This window comes from Perca flavescens, chromosome 3, assembly GCF_004354835.1.
Source record: "Perca flavescens isolate YP-PL-M2 chromosome 3, PFLA_1.0, whole genome shotgun sequence".
NCBI classification, from domain to species: domain Eukaryota; kingdom Metazoa; phylum Chordata; class Actinopteri; order Perciformes; family Percidae; genus Perca; species Perca flavescens.
Window position 1 is genome coordinate 41,445,599 of NC_041333.1, and position 20,049 is coordinate 41,465,647.

Genomic DNA, 20,049 nt, shown 5'->3' on the forward strand with positions numbered 1-20,049 from the left:
TTTGAAAGTACATACCAGTGTGTACAGTAGGCGGTCAGAGATATGCAAGGTTGCGAGGCCAATAAGGGGCCATATGTATTCTAAAGGCCCAAACGCACTGAAGGTGATAGTTGATGCTTCTATGGCAGTTGTAATAATTATATTTTCTCCTTGAGGCCCACAGATGCACCTGTTGTAAAGACAAAATTTACTTTTGTTTTGCTGACAGATGTTGATCGGAGAAGACCCGTCCTACTCTGCCTCTGATTGGCTAGTACTCATTACCTTCTTCACAGAATGCATCACAAAGAGAAAAAAATAAGGCTGCCTGAGCCGGCTCGTTAGATGATGGCAGGCTTAAAGCTGATTAACAACAACATTAAAATTCAACTTCATAAAAAGGTTGCTGAATCCTGAGCTAGAACATCTGGTATATTTTCTAAATAAACACCCTGTGAAGACTCCCGATCATATATTACAACACTACACTATTTTAACAACACAACACAGCTGTTCTGTTCTCTGCCAGGAATCATGTGAAATCATGCCACCTATTGGACTTTCCTTTTCAGGTGTGTTGCACACGTGAAGCAGGAAACAGGAATTAGGAAATAGGTCGTTTTTAAAATGCTCATGCTTCTCTGTTTGCAATTAATGCAATCAATGCCAGTACCAGAAGCAATCACTTTCAATCTTTGGTTGTAATGCTTAGAAAAGCAATGGCTGTAAGTGAACGTTTTTTACCAATGTAAAGCAGCCTGAATTGAAGTGTATTTGTGGCAGCCGAACTTAGCCCCGCCCACAACATTCAGGGTCGGGAAGTTCAGTTTGATCCGTTGAGGAGCAATTATGCTTCAACAGGATCTGTTCAGACCAATCATATTGTCAGACAGACGATCAACAGTAACAGAATCAACCACCTCACCAAAGACCATTGGGTTGAATTTGTTTACAACAGGTGGCTGCCACTGGAGAACTGAGATGTGGAGATTCAACCATCACGTCTGTTACAGAAGATATCGATAGCGCATTCATTTTAAAATCCTCAACCTGCCTATCTCAAACCAGCTGATGGTGTGGCTGCGACTCAGCTGTTCAAGTGGCAGAGGCTGGTTTTAGAACGTAAGAGGCTTCACCTGTTTCAACGGATAATAGAGAAGTCAGCTGGTAAAGTCAGATATAAACTATATGAATAAAATGATCATTAATCCATTTTATTTCTGCGTTACAAACAGCTTTACGAAATGGCAGAGTTTTAGACAGAGCCTCAACAACTGCCCGAAAGCACGGTAACGTTATATGGTGGAGAGAGATAGAGAGAGACTGAAGAGAGAGAAAGTCAAAAGTCGGGAGTTAGAACAAATGCATTGTGCAAAGAGTGGTTGCTATGGAGACGATACACGGTGTTGAGTTCTGTTGACAGTTGAGTTCCGTTGCTCTGATTGGTTGTAGGTCTATCCAATGAATGCAGAAACATTCTCTTTCCTGGTTCAGTTGGAACACGCCCCATAATCACAGCCCAATGGAGCGGTTTCAGACTCATATTCTGACTAGAATCTGAGTAGGACCACGTCAGGCTATCTTAACACCATTGTATTTGTGTATGTTTTGTTGAGCACGTGTAGTTGAGCATGTGAGTGTTGCTGTGTAGATAACATACAGTGAATATGATTTGAAGTAACACTAGATGAGACTAATCATGTTGTTTGTATATCATGTCATTTATGTTTCAATTTATCAGAGAATTGGTTTATTGCTCTGCATGTATTTTTTCGTAGCATCTATAGTAATGGTAGCAGTTTAGCTTTTCACATGATTCTGTAAAACGTAGTAATTTGTGTAAGATAGATATTTATTGTTCCATGATGGAGATTATTTATTGTTCCATGAGGGAGATTTGTTTTCAGTCTGTTTCATGCACATGGCAATATACACAGATAAATACATCAACAGATAACATAAAGACACAGAGAAACAACCGCATTTACAGCGACACCCCAATAGGTGCAGGAAGTGGTGGCCAAACTTTAAAAGATTTTCCAAAGTCATTTACTTTGTGGCACTTAGGCCTTTTTTTGGCTGTTATGTGGTTTATGAACACTTAAAGGGGTGATAGAATGATTATATAGGGTATTTCACACTGTTCCCTATGGTCTCCTAATGGGGTATGTAACATTAGTTGGGCTGAAAATGGCCTGGTTGATATTTTATTGGCCCTTATGCATCCCTGTGTTTTGGCCCTATTTGTAACAAGAGCTTTTCTTCCAAATATGGTATGGTCATGAATATTTAGATGAGCTGCGCGCTGCTTGGTTGAGCCTTATCCCCATACACACGCATTAGAGGTCGCGAGCTGATTGGTTGAGCGAATCCCCAATACACACTCATTAGAAACGCGACAGAATCTCATATTCCAGACACTGCAATGTTTCCTTACCAAATTAACTTCGGAGACTTTTTTATGCGAGAAATCAACTATATAAAGCTCAAATATGGGCCGTTTTACGAAAATGGATGGCTAATTGAAAATTTTGTAAAACTGTGTGTCGGATTTCAGCTGCCTGTGTTGCTCCCTCGCCGCCCGGCCTGCTTTCCTCCACAGACCCCGGCCTGCTGTGAGCTTGATTGAGCTCCGGCACGGCTGCTATGACTGACAAAATAACCCCAACATGTTCCTATTTACATGTTGTGATTTGTAGAGTCACAGCGTGTACAAAAAACAACCTAACATGAGACACAGCCATCTTCTAACAGTAAACAAACCGGGAACTATATTCTCAGACAGGCTTGCTGCGAGCATATCACTCCGCCCAAGTACTATATTCTTCCGCCTGAGAATATAGAAGACGGCTGTGTCTCATGTTATGTTGTTTTTTGTACACGCTGTGACTCTACAAATCACAACATGTAAATAGGAACATGTTGGGGTTATTTTGTCACTTATTCGGAGCAGTAGGATTGTTGTAATCATTCACCTGCATGTTCTAACAGCGAGATGAACACGTCTGCCGTTCAGCCTTTTCAGTTTGATCGTAGGCTTAAAGGACGAACCTAGGGGTTAATAACAGATGTGTACAGACTCTGTTGTTCTCTGGGACATGTTTTCATGCTAATTGATTGTGTTTGGAGCTTCAACGAAGCTAGCGCGGACCGCTGGTTAACCTAGCTTACAACGCTAGCTAGTATTCGGGGCACAGGGAAAGTAAAAAAAAAACGCTATTTATACCACTAAAAAGGCTCAAAATATAACCAAACTTCAACGGTAGCATAGTGAGGGTCCCTACATGTTAACCGAAGCATTGAGAACGTGAGAACGAGAGAGAGAGAGAGAGAGAGAGAGAGAGAGAGAGAGAGAGAGAGCCTCGTACTTCGGGAAACCAGTCATGACGTACAGCTGGTGATGCCAACTTAAAATCAAAAAAAATGTGCACAATATATCTGAAATAATTGCACCGATGTAAACATAACTTGTCTAGCTAGCTAGTTTACTTACTCAGTGGATAACTGTCCATCTTCTCCCTCCGGTCTGGGTCGCCGTCTTCATTTTATTTTCGGGACTTAGAAAAAAGGTTTCCCTGTTCATCAGAGAGGGGAAATCTTCAGACTGTACAAAACACAGCGTCTCTTGGGTGTTGCTACGCAACAGGTCCCACTCCATTCAACACAGACGCTCCTGTTTGACATACCATGAAGCCTAAAATTAGCCACCTTCCTCTCGAAAAGGACAAGGGACATCGGTCGTCTCTCCGTGTGGAACGTGAATGCTTTTATTGTCATAAGAAGGGTCTCATTATTGCTGAGTGTCGTTCCCTGAAGCGTAAACAGCAGTTTGAGTCTGGCTTAACTCAGCCAAAAGGCATGGGTCTGGTGAAGAGAGTGTCTTTCCCTGACCATATCAGGTTGCAAACTGAACCTGATCCCTGTTTCAAACCGTTTATTTCGGAAGGCTATGTTTCTCTAACTGGAGAACCTGAAGAGCAGCAGCCAATATAGATACTGAGAGACACAGGAGGCTCCCAGTCTATCATTCAAGAAAGCATCTTGCCTTTGTCCTCCAAATCATCATGCCAGTCAAGTGCAGTTGTGCAAGGCATTGGACTGAGTTTCGTACCTACCCCTTTGCACAAAGTTCACATTCAGTCTCCTCTGGTTAATGGGTTTTTCAAAGTTGCTGTTCTCTCTTCCTTGCCCATTAAAGGTGTTGATTTCATTCTGAGCAATGATTTAGCTGGGGACAAGGTTATGCCAGTTCTTGAGGTCTTAAACTGTCCTGATTTTGACACAGAGCCTGATAAAACACAAATGCTTCATGATGTATTTCCTGCTTGCGTGGTCACAAGGGCCCAGGTGAAAAACTCTGGCATTGACATGTCTAGACACTTTTCTGGTTGCAGAACAGATCCTTGATACTGTGAATGGGCCCACGAGTCAGCCTGATGTCCAGCTTGCTGATGTACAGTCCACGCTTTCCAGCCCGGATGTTGTTCAGCCATTGGCCACCAGGGAGGAATTCATTGTAACACAGCAAGGTGACAAAACCCTTTTGAAATGTCATTCCTCTGTTCTCAGCCAGGAGGAAGCTTCCAAGACCAAAGTAGCCTATGTTCTTGAGAATGGCTTACTGATGCATCAATGGATGAGTGATTTCTCGGAGGAGGGAGACTGGAGCTCAACAAACCAAGTGGTTGTGCCCACTTGGCCTATCGTTCTCAGGTACTGTCCTTGGCCCACGACCACCCATTGTCAAGACACATGGGGGTCACTAAAACCTATGATAGAGTCCTCAGGCATTTCCTTTGGCCAGGACTGAAGTCTGATGTTGTTCATCATTGTCGTACCTGCCATGTGTGACAAGTCACTGGGAAACCAAACCAGATGATGCCCCATGCTCCTCTCCATCCCATTCCAGTAATGGGTGAGCCATTTGGAAGAGTCATTGTGGATTGTGTGGGACCATTGCCTAAGACTAAATCTGGAAATCATTTCCTACCAGCTGTGATGTGTGCTTCTACTAGGTTTCCAGAAGCAATCCTACTATGGACAATAACCGCTCCTGTCGTCGTAAAAGCTCTGGTGAAGTTCTTCTCAATGTTTGGCCTGCCAAAAGTGGTTCAAATGGATCAAGGAACTAATTTTAAATCGAAGGCGTTTGCCCAAGCACTTAAAACGTTAGGTGTTAAACATGTAACCTCTAGTCCCTATCATCCTGAAAGTCAATGCACCCACTTGTCACTACGCCTGTCAGATTGCCCACAATCCCTACCTGCCTGCTGCCTCTCATTGAAATATGAATTACTAGTAGGTGCGTCAATCACTCCCCATCTGAAAAGACCTTATATAGGCTGAGATTGTGTCTCAAACCTCACACTTCCATTAGTGCACTAACAGGCAGTAAACTTTGTACACTACGTATTGACTTGCATAGTGTGTACATTTCGACAGGGGAGTGTTGTTTCAAATCGTGCACAGCCGGTGTACACTTAACGGAAATGATGATCACAACTTCTTCTTCAGTAGAATTGTGAATTTCACCCGAGAATTCCAGCCACTTATTGTTTTCCGCGAAAAATACATTCCTGCTTTGTTTTGGAATTTTTAATAAAAATAATGGGATTTTATTGATTGTTGCATTTTCTCCTTGTCACGCGAGCATAAGACTATTACGACAATGCTGTTGTGTCATCCGCCTCTTATTATCTGTAAAATGTAACAGTACCTTCTTTTTTGTTATTGCTCTCCATTCAATGTTTTCTATTAATTAATTATATTTATTCTTTGTTGATCCCTCTATTTTATGTATATTTCATGTATCTGCTTTAAAATGAATAACGGTAATGTATTACTGTTCATTTGAGTAGTAATTGTAATGCTCAACTGTTTTAGACCCCATTCTTCTATTCTTTTATGCACTAACGTTATATGCTGCAGTCATGCAAAGTGCAATGCAAAAGATAACACAACATTAAATACTTTAATAGAATTTTATTTAAAAGATGGTCCTGTGCTTATAGTTCTACAGGCTCCAAACCCCAGGCCGTAACGTTACTGCCAGCTGAACGATACAGTCACAGTTAGGGTTGGGTACCGAAACGCGGTGCCAATAGTGCACCGGTTCCGACGTAAACGGTAGTAAGGAGACCGAATAAGAATGAAAATTTTGGTGCCTTATTTCGGTGCCTGACTTTACACTACACTCGACAGCAGGTAACGTTAGCCTACCTTTAGCTAGCAGCTGGGTTCTCTTAATACATCCATGGATTAAACACGGTTAAAATGCTGACAGCTAGTCACTTTACAGTTAACAGTTACACTTTACAGTGTAACGTGTGACTGTATTTCAACACCGGGACGCAACAGTCTGCTCTGCAGCACAGCAGCTGCCGACATCGGAAAAACACAGACACTGTTCACTGAAACTGGTAACCTACAGCCTCGCGGTGCATTCAAAGTTATTGTAAAATACCCTTTTCCCATCTGGTGGTTGTTTATGTTATTCAACAGCAATTTACTGGTGAAATAAGTTATTACATTACTATTAAATCATTTAATTTTGACCATATGGCCTTAGTAATAAACAAGTTGTTCTTAAATGTCGCTACAACCTACTTTTGTGTAGTACCCTTCTTTTTTTAAACTTTCTTAAAAAGTGGCACAGTTTTAAAAGTAGCGTTTTAGCACCGGTATCGGAAAAAAACCAAACGATACCCAACCCTAGTCCCAGTGCTGGCACTGTACTTTAGTTTGATGGGGAAAGTGAAATGAGGGTGGACTTCAGATTCTCCAGGGGATCCTTCTACATTCTAATGGCCATCGTTGCCCCTAAATCAGGGACCTCTAGTCCTCGTTTGTCCCTAAAGAGATGGATTATATACGTCAGATCAAGGCAGAAACAGCTGATACGTTATAACATTATGTTTCCGTTAACGTTATTGGCTGACAAACATCAGCTGATCACTGCATTGCCAGGCTAACGCTCTCAGCGGAATATGTACAACTTGTTATATAAGGAATAAGGACATAAGGAAACTTTCTTTTAGAGAGAAACCTCGGACACATCCAGGCTCTTGGTAGGCGGTGTCTGACGGTGCCAGTTGGGGGTGTGATGAACAGTGGCAATAACAGTCACAATAAAAATAATGGAACTATGACTAGAAATAGTAGTTGTAGTAGTTCATGGTGTAGCAGGGCACTGCAGGACATAGCAGGACGTAGCAGGACGTAACAGGGCATTACAGGGCGTATCAAGGCACTGCTGGGCATAGCAGGGTGTAGCAGGGCATAGCGGACGTAGCAAGGCGTAGCAGGGTGTAGCAGGACCACACCTACAGGGTTGGTAGATGAATCTGACGACTATGAACAGAAGCAGAGAAGAAAAGGGTGCCAAGTCTGTAGCTATATACCCTCCTCTGCCGTTCTAGGCTAACGCTGCAACTCCTCACTCCCTAACTATAAGCTTTATCAAGGAGGAGAGTATGCTGTATCGCTTTTCTTCCCCAACCATACTTGAAATGTTCTATATGCGTTTAGAAAGTTTACTTTTTTGTTGACATCGATTAAACATAATCTCTAACAATATCAATTATCAAATGGCCGATATATCAGGGGGAAACTACTTTAAAGTTTCTTTTCCGATACTGATATCGGTATTGGAACAACTCTAATAGAAACCATATGTTGTCTTTATGTTTCTGTTGTTGGAAATGCCATCTACAAAGTTTACTTTTTGCTGACATTGACCAAACAGAATCTTTCAATGGGACCTTTTCATAATGAGGTCATTCTGCTGCTGTGGGTGTCCTCTGTAGCAAAAAGGATAAAAGAAGTCGCAACGAAGTTTCAGCTCAGTTAGGACGGATTCAGTCTGACTACAGAGGGTGTAAGCTCAAATTTATACAATGTCACAGATGTTTTATTAATAATTTGTAACCTGAACATTATGTTGAACTAAATGGTACATTTGGGGGTGTTTGTTAAAACTGTTTCCATGATAATGAATCTGTTTAGTATTACTACACTGACTTATGTTCATGTATGCTTTGTGTTTAAGTTACACACTGTGCCAACCTAGTCCAAATTTAAACTAGTTACATACAGTATAGTTTTACAAATGAAGAACAAAAGTTAACATCATTATTTGTTGGTGTGCACAGTCTTATTGTTATAAACCAAGGTTTATAAAGGAGGGGTCTCAGGAATTATCTGTTGATCTTACACTTAAATAATTCATTCATTCTTAGAGTTATGATTATATATGATTATAATATGTTTATTATTATTGATATTTGATATTGTATTGCCATTTTTGTTATTATTACTATTTTTGCTTAATATTGGCTTAGCAACTTTCAGAAACTGTTTACTGTAAATTTTAACTATTTTAAGATTCATATTTTGTCACTTTGGACAAAGTGTCTGCTAAATAAATAATCATAACCATAACTCTTCCCAAAAGCTACAATAAAGCTGAGAGTAGTATATGCCCTGGAAAAGAGCACAGGCTTTACCCAGGCTCTTGGTAGGCGGTGTCTGACGGTGCTGGTTTGGGGGGGATGAACAATGGCAATAATAGTCACAATAAAGATAATGGAACTATGACTAGAAATAGTAGTTGTTGTAGCAGTTTATGGCATAGCAGGGCACTGCAGGGTGTTACAGGGTGTAGCAGGGCACTGCAGGGTGTTACAGGGTGTAGCAGGGCACTGCAGGGTGTTACAGGGTGTAGCAGGGCATAGCAGGGTGCAGAGCAGGATCACGGCGACAGCTGCAACCATGATTTAGGTGCCACCCTAATCCAAGGAAAACTGTTGGGTGACAAAAAACACAGGAGAGGAGCCTGATAGCTAAAGGCTCTGGCTCCCACTCTACTTGTAGAGACTCTAAGAACCATAAGTAACTCTGCATTCTGGGAGCGCAGTGCTCAAGTGGGACAATAAGGTACTATGGGCTCTTTAAGATATGATGGTGCCTGACTATTAGAGCTTTGTAGGTCATCCATCCATCCATCCATCTTCGTCCGCTTATCCGGTGTCGGGTCGCGGGGGGAGCAGCTCCAGCAGGGGACCCCAAACTTCCCTTTCCCGAGCAACATTAACCAGCTCCGACTGGGGGATCCCGAGGCGTTCCCAGGCCAGGTTGGAGATATAATACCTCCACCTAGTCCTGGGTCTTCCCCGAGGCCTCCTCCCAGCTGGACGTGCCTGGAACACCTCCCTAGGGAGGCGCCCAGGGGGCATCCTTACCAGATGCCCGAACCACCTCAACTGGCTCCTTTCGACGCAAAGGAGCAGCGGCTCTACTCCGAGCTCCTCACGGATGACTGAGCTTCTCACCCTATCTCTAAGGGAGACGCCAGCCACCCTCCTGAGGAAACCCATTTCAGCCGCTTGTACCCTGGATCTCGTTCTTTCGGTCATGACCCAGCCTTCATGACCATAGGTGAGGGTAGGAACGAAAACTGACCGGTAGATCGAGAGCTTTGCCTTCTGGCTAAGCTCTTTTTTTCGCCACAACGGTGCGATAGATTGAATGCAATACCGCACCCGCTGTGCCGATTCTCCGACCAATCTCCCGCTCCATTGTCCCCTCACTCGCGAACAAAACCCCAAGGTACTTGAACTCCTTCACTTGGGGTAAGGACTCATTCCCTACCTGGAGAAGGCATTCCATCGGTTTCCTGCTGAGAACCATGGCCTCAGATTTGGAGGTGCTGATCCTCATCCCAACCGCTTCACACTCGGTTGCGAACCGATCCAGTGAGTGCTGAAGGTCGCAGGCCGATGATGCCATCAGGACCACATCATCTGCAAAGAGCAGCGATGAGATCCCCAGCCCACCAAACTGCAACCCCTCCCCACCCCGACTACGCCTCGATATCCTGTCCATAAATATTACAAACAGGATTGGTGACAAAGCGCAGCCCTGGCGGAGGCCAACCCTCACCTGAAACGAGTCCGACTTACTACCGAGAACCCGGATACAGCTCTCACTTTGGTCATACAGAGATTGGATGGCCCTGAGTAGAGACCCCTCACCCCATACTCCCGCAGCACCTCCCACAGTATCTCCCGGGGACCCGGTCATACGCCTTCTCCAAATCCACAAAACACATGTAGACCAGTTGGGCATACTCCCAGGCTCCCTCCAGGATCCTTGCGAGTGAAGAGCTGGTCCGTTGTTCCACGACCAGGGACGGAATCCGCATTGTTCCTCCTCAACCCAAGGTTCGACTATCGGCCGAACCCTCCTTTCCAGCACCTTGGAGTAGACTTTACCAGGGAGGCTGAGAAGTGTGATACCCCTATAATTGGCACACACCCTCTGGTCCCCCTTTTTAAAAAGGGGAACCACCACCCCAGTCTGCCACTCCTTTGGCACCGTCCCAGACTTCCACGCAATGTTGAAGAGGCGTGTCAACCAGGACAGCCCCTCCACACCCAGAGCCTTGAGCATTTCTGGACGGATCTCATCAATCCTCGGGCTTTGCCACTGTGTAGTTGTTTGACTACATCAGTGACTTCCGCCTGGGAAATCGACGACAATCCCCATTATCCTCCAGCTCTGCCTCTAACATAGAGGGGGCGATTAGTCGGATTCAGGAGTTCCTCAAAGTGCTCCTTCCACCGCCCTATTACCTCCTCAGTTGAGGTCAACAGTGTCCCATCCTTACTGTACACAGCTTGGATGGTTCCCCCTTCCCCCTCCTGAGGTGGCTAACAGTTTTCCAGAAGCACTTTGGTGCCGACCGAAAGTCCTTCTCCATGTCTTCTCCAAACTTCTCCCACACCCGCTGCTTTGCCTCTTTCACACGGCAGAGGCTGCAGCCCTTCGGGCCCTTCGGTACCCTGCAACTGCCTCCCCGAGTCCTCCGGGATAACATATCCCGGAAAGACTCCTTCTTCAGTCGGACGGCTTCCCTGACCACCGGTGTCCACCACGTTGTTCGTGGGTTACCGCCTTGAGGCACCTAAGACCCTAAGACCACAGCTCCTCGCCGCAGCTTCAGCAATGGAAACTTTGAACATTGTCCACTCGGGTTCAATGCCCCCAGCCTCCACAGGGATGCACGAAAAGCTCAGCCGGAGGTGTGAGTTGAAAGTCTGTTGGACAGGGGCCTCCTCCAGACGTTCCCAATTTACCCGCACTACACGTTTGGGCTTACCAGGTCTGTCCAGAGTCTTCCCCCACCCCCTGACCCAACTCACCACCAGATGGTGATCGGTTGACAGCTCTGCCCCTCTCTTCACCCGAGTGTCCAAAACATACGGCCTCAGATCAGATGACACGATTATGAAATCGATCATTGACCTTCGGCCTAGGGTGCTCTGGTACCAGGTACACTTATGAGCATCCCTATGTTCGAACATGGTGTTGGTTATAGACAATCCATGACTAGCACAGAAGTCCAACAACAAACAACCACTCTGGTTTAGATCAGGGAGGCCGTTCCTCCCAATCACGCCTCTCCAGGTGTCTCCATCATTGCCCACGTGTGCGTTGAAGTCCCCCAGCAGAACAATGGAGTCCCCCACTGGAGCCCCATGCAGGACTCCAGTCAAGGTCTCCAAGAAGGCCGAATACTCCGAACTCCTGTTTGGTGCATATGCACAAACAACAGTCAGAGTTCCCCCCCACAACCCGCAGGCGTAGGGAGGCGACCCTCTCGTCCACCGGGGTAAACTCCAACACAGCGGCGCTCAGCTGGGGGCTTGTGAGTATCCCCACACCCGCCCGGCGCCTCACACCCTGGGCAACTCCGGAGAAGAAAAGAGTCCAACCCCTATCCAGGAGTACGGTTCCAGAACCGAGACTGTGCGTAGAGGTAAGCCCCACCAGATCTAACCGGTAGCGCTCCACCTCCCGCACCAGTTCCGGCTCCTTCCCCCACAGAGAGGTGACGTTCCACGTCCCCAGAGCCAGCGTCTGCCGCCCGGGTCTGGTCCGCCGAGGCCCCTGACCTTCACTGCCACCCATGTGGCATCGCACCCGACCCCAACGGTTCCTCCCACAGGTGGTGGGCCCATGGGCTGGAGAGATGGGAGCCACGTAGCTTGTTCGGGCTGTGCCCGGCCGGGCTCCGTGGCAAACCCGGCCACCAGGCGCTCGCCGACGAGCCCGCCGTCTGGGCCTGGCTCCAGACGGGGGCCCCGTGCTTCCTCCGGGCAGGGTCACTCCATCTCTGCCTAGCTTTTTCATTGGGGTTTTTGAACCATTCTTTGTCTGGCCCCTCACCTGAGACCACTTTGCCTTGGGAGACCCTACCAGGAGCACAAAGCTCCAGACAACACAGCCCTCAGGTTCACAGAGACACACAAACCTCTCCACCACGATAAGGTGATGGTTCACAGAGAAGCTTTGTAGGTCAGGAGAAGGATTTTACAAGAAGCCAATGCAGAGAAGCTAATACATGAGAAATATGATCTCTTTTCTTAGTTCTTGTCAGAACATGAGCTGCAGCATTCTGGATAAAGTCAAATAGAATTTTGGATTTTTAGAATCATGACACCCCCAATCCAGAGTGTAACCAGCTTCTCGGCCAATAGGTGCTGTGATAGGTGACCTACACAGCACACATAAAAAAGGAATAGGAAATATTGGGTATTGGTGGTATTTTCTTTTTTTGTGATGTTAATTCTTCTTGAACTGTCTTGAAAATTAGGTATGGGCCCCACGATACAATCACAATACAGTTATCACAAGATGATACTAAAATAAACATATTGCAATATTCTGCGATAAATTGCAATTAATTACCTTTTTTAATTTTATTCAAACGAGAACTGTGCTTTCCTTATTTCTTTCTCTGATGTCTCTATCTTTCTTTTACCAACTTCCTCGTGAACGCTGACCTCACCGGGGACAAAAACTCAATTGCGCCATCTAGTGCACCGAAAAAGCAATTGATTTTATTATTCTAGTACCCAAAAAGTTAAATTCTCATGTGCAATTTATATAATAAAATAATGATACTTGCTCTCCGTGTATGGATACAGTATTGCCACGGAAAATAATGCAATATATGCAACCCATAGTTCTATATGTTTAGAAAGTTTTGATTTGACATTGATCAAACATAATCTCTAACAATATCAATTATCAAATGGCCGATATATCAGGAGGAAACTACTTTAAAGTTTCTTTTCCGATACTGATATCGGTATTGGAACAACTCTAATAGAAACCATATTTTGTCTTTATGTTTCTGTTCTTTGAAATGCCTTCTACAAAGTTTACTTTTTGCTGACATTGACCAAACAGAATCTTTCAATGGGACCTTTTCATAATGAGGTCATTCTGCTGCTGTGGGTGTCCTCTGTAGCAAAAAGGATAAAAGAAGTCGCAACGAAGTTTCAGCTCAGTTAGGACGGATTTAGTCTGACTACAGAGGGTGTAAGCTCAAATTTACACAATGTCACAGATGTTTTATTAATAATTTGTAACCTGAACATTATGTTGAACTAAATGGTACATTTGGGGGTGTTTGTCAAAACTGTTTCCATGATAATGAATCTGTTTAGTATTACTACACTGACTTATGTTCATGTATGCTTTGTGTTTAAGTTACACACTGTGCCAACCTAGTCCAAATTTAAACTAGTTACATATAGTTTTACAAATGTAGAACATAATTATTTGTTGGTGTGCACAGTCTTATTGTTATAAACCAAGGTGAGGACCATGATAAACTCTACACAGGTTTCATATTTCATACTTGCTGCCTATTTTGACACCAGGGGTTTTAAATACTTACTTTTCTTGCTTATTTTGTCTTTATATGTTTTCATAATTTGTACCAATCTGTTGCTGATTGTGGTTATCTGTATGAACAGAAGCTTACATGAACCTATGTACCTTTTTCTGTGCAGCCTGTTTGTAAATGAACTGTATGGTAGTACAGGGTTGTTTCCATTCCTTCTGGTTCAGATCCTCTCTGACATTCACACTGTTTCTGCTTCCTTTTGTTTCCTGCAGATTTTCTGTTTGTACTCTTATGGAGGTGTAGAATTTTGGACCTTAGCCATCATGTCTTATGACAGATATCTTGCTATCTGTTATCCTCTACAATATCACACTCGTATGACATCTAAAAAGATTGCCGTGCTTATTGCTCTAACATGGTTGTACTCTTTTCTTAGATATGTTTTGATAGTGTCTGGTCTGACTGCTCCTCTACAGCTGTGTGGAAACATTATTAACAAAGTTTACTGTGACAACTATTCTGTTGTCAACCTGGCCTGCTCTGACACCAGAGTCAATAACATTTTTGGACTTGTTCACATATTTACAGTAATCTTTGGTCTTAAAATCTTAATTCTTTTCTCTTACATGAGGATTCTTAAAGTGTGTTTATCTGGTTCCAAACAGACCAGACAGAAAGCTCTCAGTACCTGCACACCTCAACTTTTTTCCCTGCTGAATTTTTCTTGTGGGGGTTTCTTTGAATTAGTACAGAGCAGGTTTAATATGAACTATTTACCCAATATGTTGCGCATTTTTCTGTCATTGTACTGGCTAACATTCCAACCACTCATCAACCCTTTACTGTATGGACTGAAAATGTCCAAAATACGCATTATATGTAGACTTCTGCTCTTTGGGGGGAAAAGGTAACTACTATTATTATCAGACTCCTGTTGCCACTTTCCTCCTCTGTTCTGCAGATATTTAAATCAGCTCTTTTCCATTGACTTTTTGCCAGTTTGTCAAAGCTACCATGTGCTTCATGTCTTTTTTTTAAAGCCACCTGAACCTGAACCTAAACCTGAGTCTGACTCAGACCCTATACCCTTTAGAAAATGTGTGTGAATACGAAAAGTTGATGGTTTTAACAAGCTGTTAAAAACTCATCTGTTTTATGTCATTTAATGTGTGCTGTGCCTCTGATATAGTTACTACTGTTTGAGTGTTTAATCCCTGTTTGCCTTTAACTTAGTTGTTTTTATTATTTTCATTGTTTTTATTGTTTTGCATTTTATCTGTGTATTTATCTTTTTTGATGCACTGCACCTTGTAAGCATAGTTTTGAAAGGTGCTTTATAAATATAGTTTACTTACTCACTTACTACAAATGTTATCTGACAACAATAGGCTTTGCTCATCATCAATCAAAAAATAAATGTATTGTGACAAACTGTAACTGTGATTTTTTTCCATCCGGCCACAACAAGGCCTCAGACTTTCCTTCCGCAAATTCTGCTGACTTGATATCCTCGGGCAGATCGTTCCAGAGTCTGCAAACGCTCTGTACCGGTTCATTTTCAGCCGGACCTCTGGAACAGACACCAGACCTCTGCCTGAGGATTTGAAAGTACGTACCAGTGTGTACAGTAGGCGGTCAGAGATATGCAAGGGTGCGACGCCAATAAGGGGCCTCAAACGTGATCAGTAAAATCTAAAAATGTATTCTAAAGGCCCAAACGCACTGAAAGCGATCGTTGATGCTTCTATGGCTCACTTCAGGCATCAGATTTGAAGCCTCGGATTTGAAACACCACAGAACCAGCAAAGGTCGCTATTTAGACCAAGATGTTGTATGTTACAGATCCCCCTAACAGTGAGGGCAGAAGACTTTCTCCAATGACGAACAGGGTTGTATACCTCCGTAAGAACAGCCGATTTCTTGCGCAGTAAACCACTTGCAGGCGGTTTTTGTGCATATTATGAAATAGAATCCTACCGGCACCACTGCGCCTGAATATACATTGATTTATATACATTTTTATTTGAATCACATCATATATATCATATAGCGTGTAACTTTCTCCAAACATGTAGTACAGCTGCAGAAAAAAATACAGCTTTGTTCACGCTGCGTCCTCATTTTGAAGCACCAAAATCAACTTGCGTCAGACGCTTTCAGTGCATTTAGGCCTTAAAACATACTGGCAGTGATGTGATCTGGTTAAAATCCTGACAGCTAAGTTGAGTACAGGCTGGAGTGGAGTAATAGATTAATGGTTCAAGCAAGTAAAGGAGGTTGTTGCAATAATCCAGGCGTTTAAGTTGTATCATAAACTGTTCCAAAGTTTTCCTTCCTAAATATTTATCTGCGTGAACCAGCCTTGAGCCAATCCTCCTTGCCTCTGCAGCCTCTTTCTTATCTTTCTACTCTCACATCATCAAAATGAATGGAGTGACTGTTAGAAAATGTATATATTCTTGGGTGCCTCATTAAAGGTCCAATGTGTAGGAATTTCTCCCATCTAGCGCAATCAACTCTCTCGCACCACACAGTTCAATGTACGTATTACAGCTATGGTAGCCTTCACGCTTCAAAAAGCCGGTCTCTTGTTTTTTTAAATATCCTTTTTTCTTGAAATTTGGATTTTGACTACAGGTCCTCCATGTTTCCTTCTACAAACTTGCCACCGGGGCCAGGAACCTACAATACCCATTAGCAGCATTAGCAGCACCTGTGAGTTTATCATGTGACAGTGAAAACACGAAAGGCGGAGCAGTATGTCCTGTATGTCCCTTACTGGCTAACGTATTTCAAGATGGAACATGAATATGGAATGTCTAGCCCAGTTAATGTTAAGGCAAATGTAAAATTTCAACTCAAAAGAAATACTTGGAATTGATGCTGGAGGTAAATATTCATGAAAAAGGACAAGTTTGTAAACGGGCAACACAGATTTAGATAATGAACAACTAAACACTTTATACACTGGACCTTTAAACTTTTAGAACATTGTGAACTGAACCCTGCTTCATATGACTTTGTTCCCCTATGATCTCGTAACTGCATTCAGAATCAACTCACAGAGGTTGAGTCAGAAGAAGAAGACATGCCTTTATGTATCCCTGTTACCTCTCCACCTGCCCAGAAAGCTGCAGCATGGCACCTCAACGGGGGTATGATTCGTAAATTATAAGACTCGGTTACACACTGGATGTGTCGCGCGAGCGTGTCAGCTGCGTGGCGTATCCGTTTATATTTTCGGTTCTGTTATTTCAACATTTCGGTTATGTTCAGGTTAGAGCTTACACACTGCCTGTATGACATGCGTCTCAGGCGCGGCTCGAGAAAAAAGCGTGCGTGCTAGAAATAGAACCGACTCCTATTTTTCATGCAAGACACAAGCGTGTTGGAAGCATTTCCAGGCAAAATAGAATAGGAAAAGATGTTTATATGTTGTATAGATACGAATACATATTAATAAATGGCATGTTGATGTTTGAAAGTCTCTAGGTTTTGATATAAATGCAGATATAAATGTAATTAAAAAAAAAATAACACACCTGTCAATCCAGAAGGAAATATTCTGTAGCCTATTTTGCTGTCAATACTGCCAACGTTGTCTTTGCTGTAATCAGATCAGTATATATTTATGTTTAACATGGTATTTCATTTTATCAATGGGAAACAAGGCAGACAAGGCTAGCAGCAGCAGCGCCGCGTCAGACACCTTTCTGGTGTGTAAAGACCACACAGCTGACACGCAACAGAAACTCCACGCTCACGCCACACAGGCAGTGTGTAACCGGCCTTAGAGACGGAGCAAGTGGGAGAAAAAATAGTGAAGAGTGAAATTTATGACTGCTGTAAGGCCATTGCATATTCCGTATTCTTTCTTGTAATGTCAATTAAGTACGATAACAATAAATGAAAGTTTGGGAGTGAGTCTCGCCCCGTTTCCAGTATAACTATTATTATTAATGGTGGAATTGGTAGCAATATAATAATAAAATTTCAGCAACAGCTGAAATCTTGCCTAGGGCACCAAATTAGTGAGGGTCGGGTAATAACCGCACACTTTCCTCATCGGCCCTCCAAATATTTAAATCTGCTCTTTTCCATTCACCCTAACCCTATAATTGGCATAAAACGTCCTTTTTGAACCCAAATCACAATGTCTTTCCTAAACTTGACTACCTACTTTTGTTACCTAAACTTAAGTTTTATTTGAATTCACAAAATGGCGACAATAGTGAAGCATCATAGTTTTGCACACAACGTCAAGGGGTCCTAAAAGTGTCCATGTGACGAGTAGTGAATGAGAATGGGGCGTAAAATGACACGCAGAAAGCTTAAAATGTGTTATGTGACATATGAAACACGCTGAAAGAGAAGAACCCGGACACAGCTTTGGTCATATAGAGATTGGATGGCCCTGAGAAGGGACCCCCTCACGCCATACTCCCGCAGCATCTCCCACAGTATCTCCCGGGGGACCCGGTCATACACCTTCTCCAGATCCACAAACCCAGGCTCCCTCCGAGAGTGAAGATCTGATCTGTTGTTCCACAACCAGGGCGGAATCTGCATTGTTCCTCTTCAACCCGAGGTTCAGCTATTGGCCAAACCCTCCTTTCCAGCACCTTGGAGTAGATTTTACCAAGAAGGCTGAGAAGTGTGATACCCCTGTAATTGGCACACACCCTCTGGTCTCCCTTTTTGAAAAGGGGAACCACCATCCCGGTCTGTGTCACTCCTTTGGCACTGTCCCAGACTTCCACACAAAGTTGAATAGGCATGTCAACCAGGACAGCCCCTCCACACCCAGAGCTTTCAGCATTTCTGGATGGCTCTCATTAATTCCCAGGGCTTTGCCACTGTGGAGTTTTTTGACTACCTCAGCGACTTCCACCAGGGAAATCAATGGCAATCCCCCATCATCCTCCAGCTCTGCCTCTAACACGTATTAGTTGTCTTCAGGGTCCAGCCAGGGTTAATGTACCTCACTCGTCTCCATTCTCCTTTATGTTTCACTTCCAGTGATCCTGCACAACGACTGCAGCTGCAGCTCCTCTTCTACCTGAGCAGGTGAGTCCAACAGCTTTTCCAGGTGAGCAAGTGACATTTGTATCTGAGTCTGAGCTTCTACAGTCCAGGAGAGCAGACTCATGGCCTCCACACTGGAACTCTTTGGTCCTCATTGGAAGCTCCACTTCTCCATAGAGCGCCCCCTGGAGGACTGAAGGAGCCCCACAGCCAAGCTCCCTACAGACCACCTCTGTATCCTGCTGGTCAAAGTCATCTTTACACACTGAGGACCAGTGCTGGGTAGACTGGTTAGTCTTCACCTCCAGTCTGCCTGAGCACTGACTGGTCCCATTCACCAGACTGACAGAGTCTGGAGAGATGATAGAAGATACAATAGAAAGAGAGAGAGAAAAGATACCAGAAACAGAATAAAAAGATGTCTTCAAACAACAATTCACTGATTCAAACTGGACTCAGCACAGTTCCAACAGAAGTTGATCATTAACAATAGAACTTACCTTTATGGCGTGGACACACCGCCTGCGTTTCATGCATTCGTAGGCAAGGTTAAATACAAGGCAAGGCAAGGCAGCTTTATTTATATAGCACATTTCAGCAACAGGGCAATTCAAAGTGCTTTCCATAAAACATGAAAGAGCAGTTAGAAAACAATTAAAAACAATTTAAAAGACAAGAATACATTTTACAGTGCAGTATAAGAATTAAAAAAACAGAGATAAATACGTGAATAAAGAGCAGTTAAAACAGTTAAACATAAAATAGGTTAATTAAAGAAAGGACCAATATGTCAGACATCTCAAGCAGTTTGGTCCATATTACTGGTTCATCTCACCAACAATGGGTCCGGATGCTTCACATGGAGGATACATTCTCCATAGTTACAGAAACTTTAGTTCTTTTTCAATGCAGTCGTCACCACAAGGCTTAGTTCTTTTCTTCGGCAAATCTTACAAAACCCGGAACGGTCTTCAGACCGTCTCTAATAGTCAGGAAACTTGCTAGTTTCGTAGACTATTTATTTTATTCTTAATTTAATAGTTTCTCAGACTATTTCTGTTCAATTGTAATTGTTTTGGTCTTCAGACCCTTTTGTTAGTTATCAAACTTACTTTGTTGACAGTCCACAGCCTGTCTCTTCTGTAATGTATTGTCACACCCGGATCAAAGAAATAATCAGAAATATATCCGTTTCTGCAAAATCTCTCTGGAATAATCAAAAATTCAATTCTCGTAATTGATCTAACAAGAACCCCAAAGAACTGAGAGATAAAATATGTGAATAAAAACAAATTCAATGGAAATACGCAATGGAAATATGCAACTAGTAAGTAGTACCTGGTAAATAC

At 43.4% G+C, this 20,049-nt stretch overlaps 1 protein-coding gene across 1 annotated transcript; it reads left to right on the plus strand.

Annotated features, from left to right (window-relative positions):
- The first annotated feature begins 13,653 nt into the window (after window positions 1–13,653).
- Window positions 13,654–18,614, plus strand: LOC114553033 (olfactory receptor 11A1-like). Its single transcript, XM_028574127.1, has 3 exons — window positions 13,654–14,582; window positions 18,231–18,342; window positions 18,522–18,614. Exons 1-3 carry the CDS (start codon window positions 13,654–13,656, stop codon window positions 18,612–18,614), a joined length of 1,134 nt encoding a protein of 377 aa, XP_028429928.1.
- The last annotated feature ends 1,435 nt before the right edge of the window (window positions 18,615–20,049 follow it).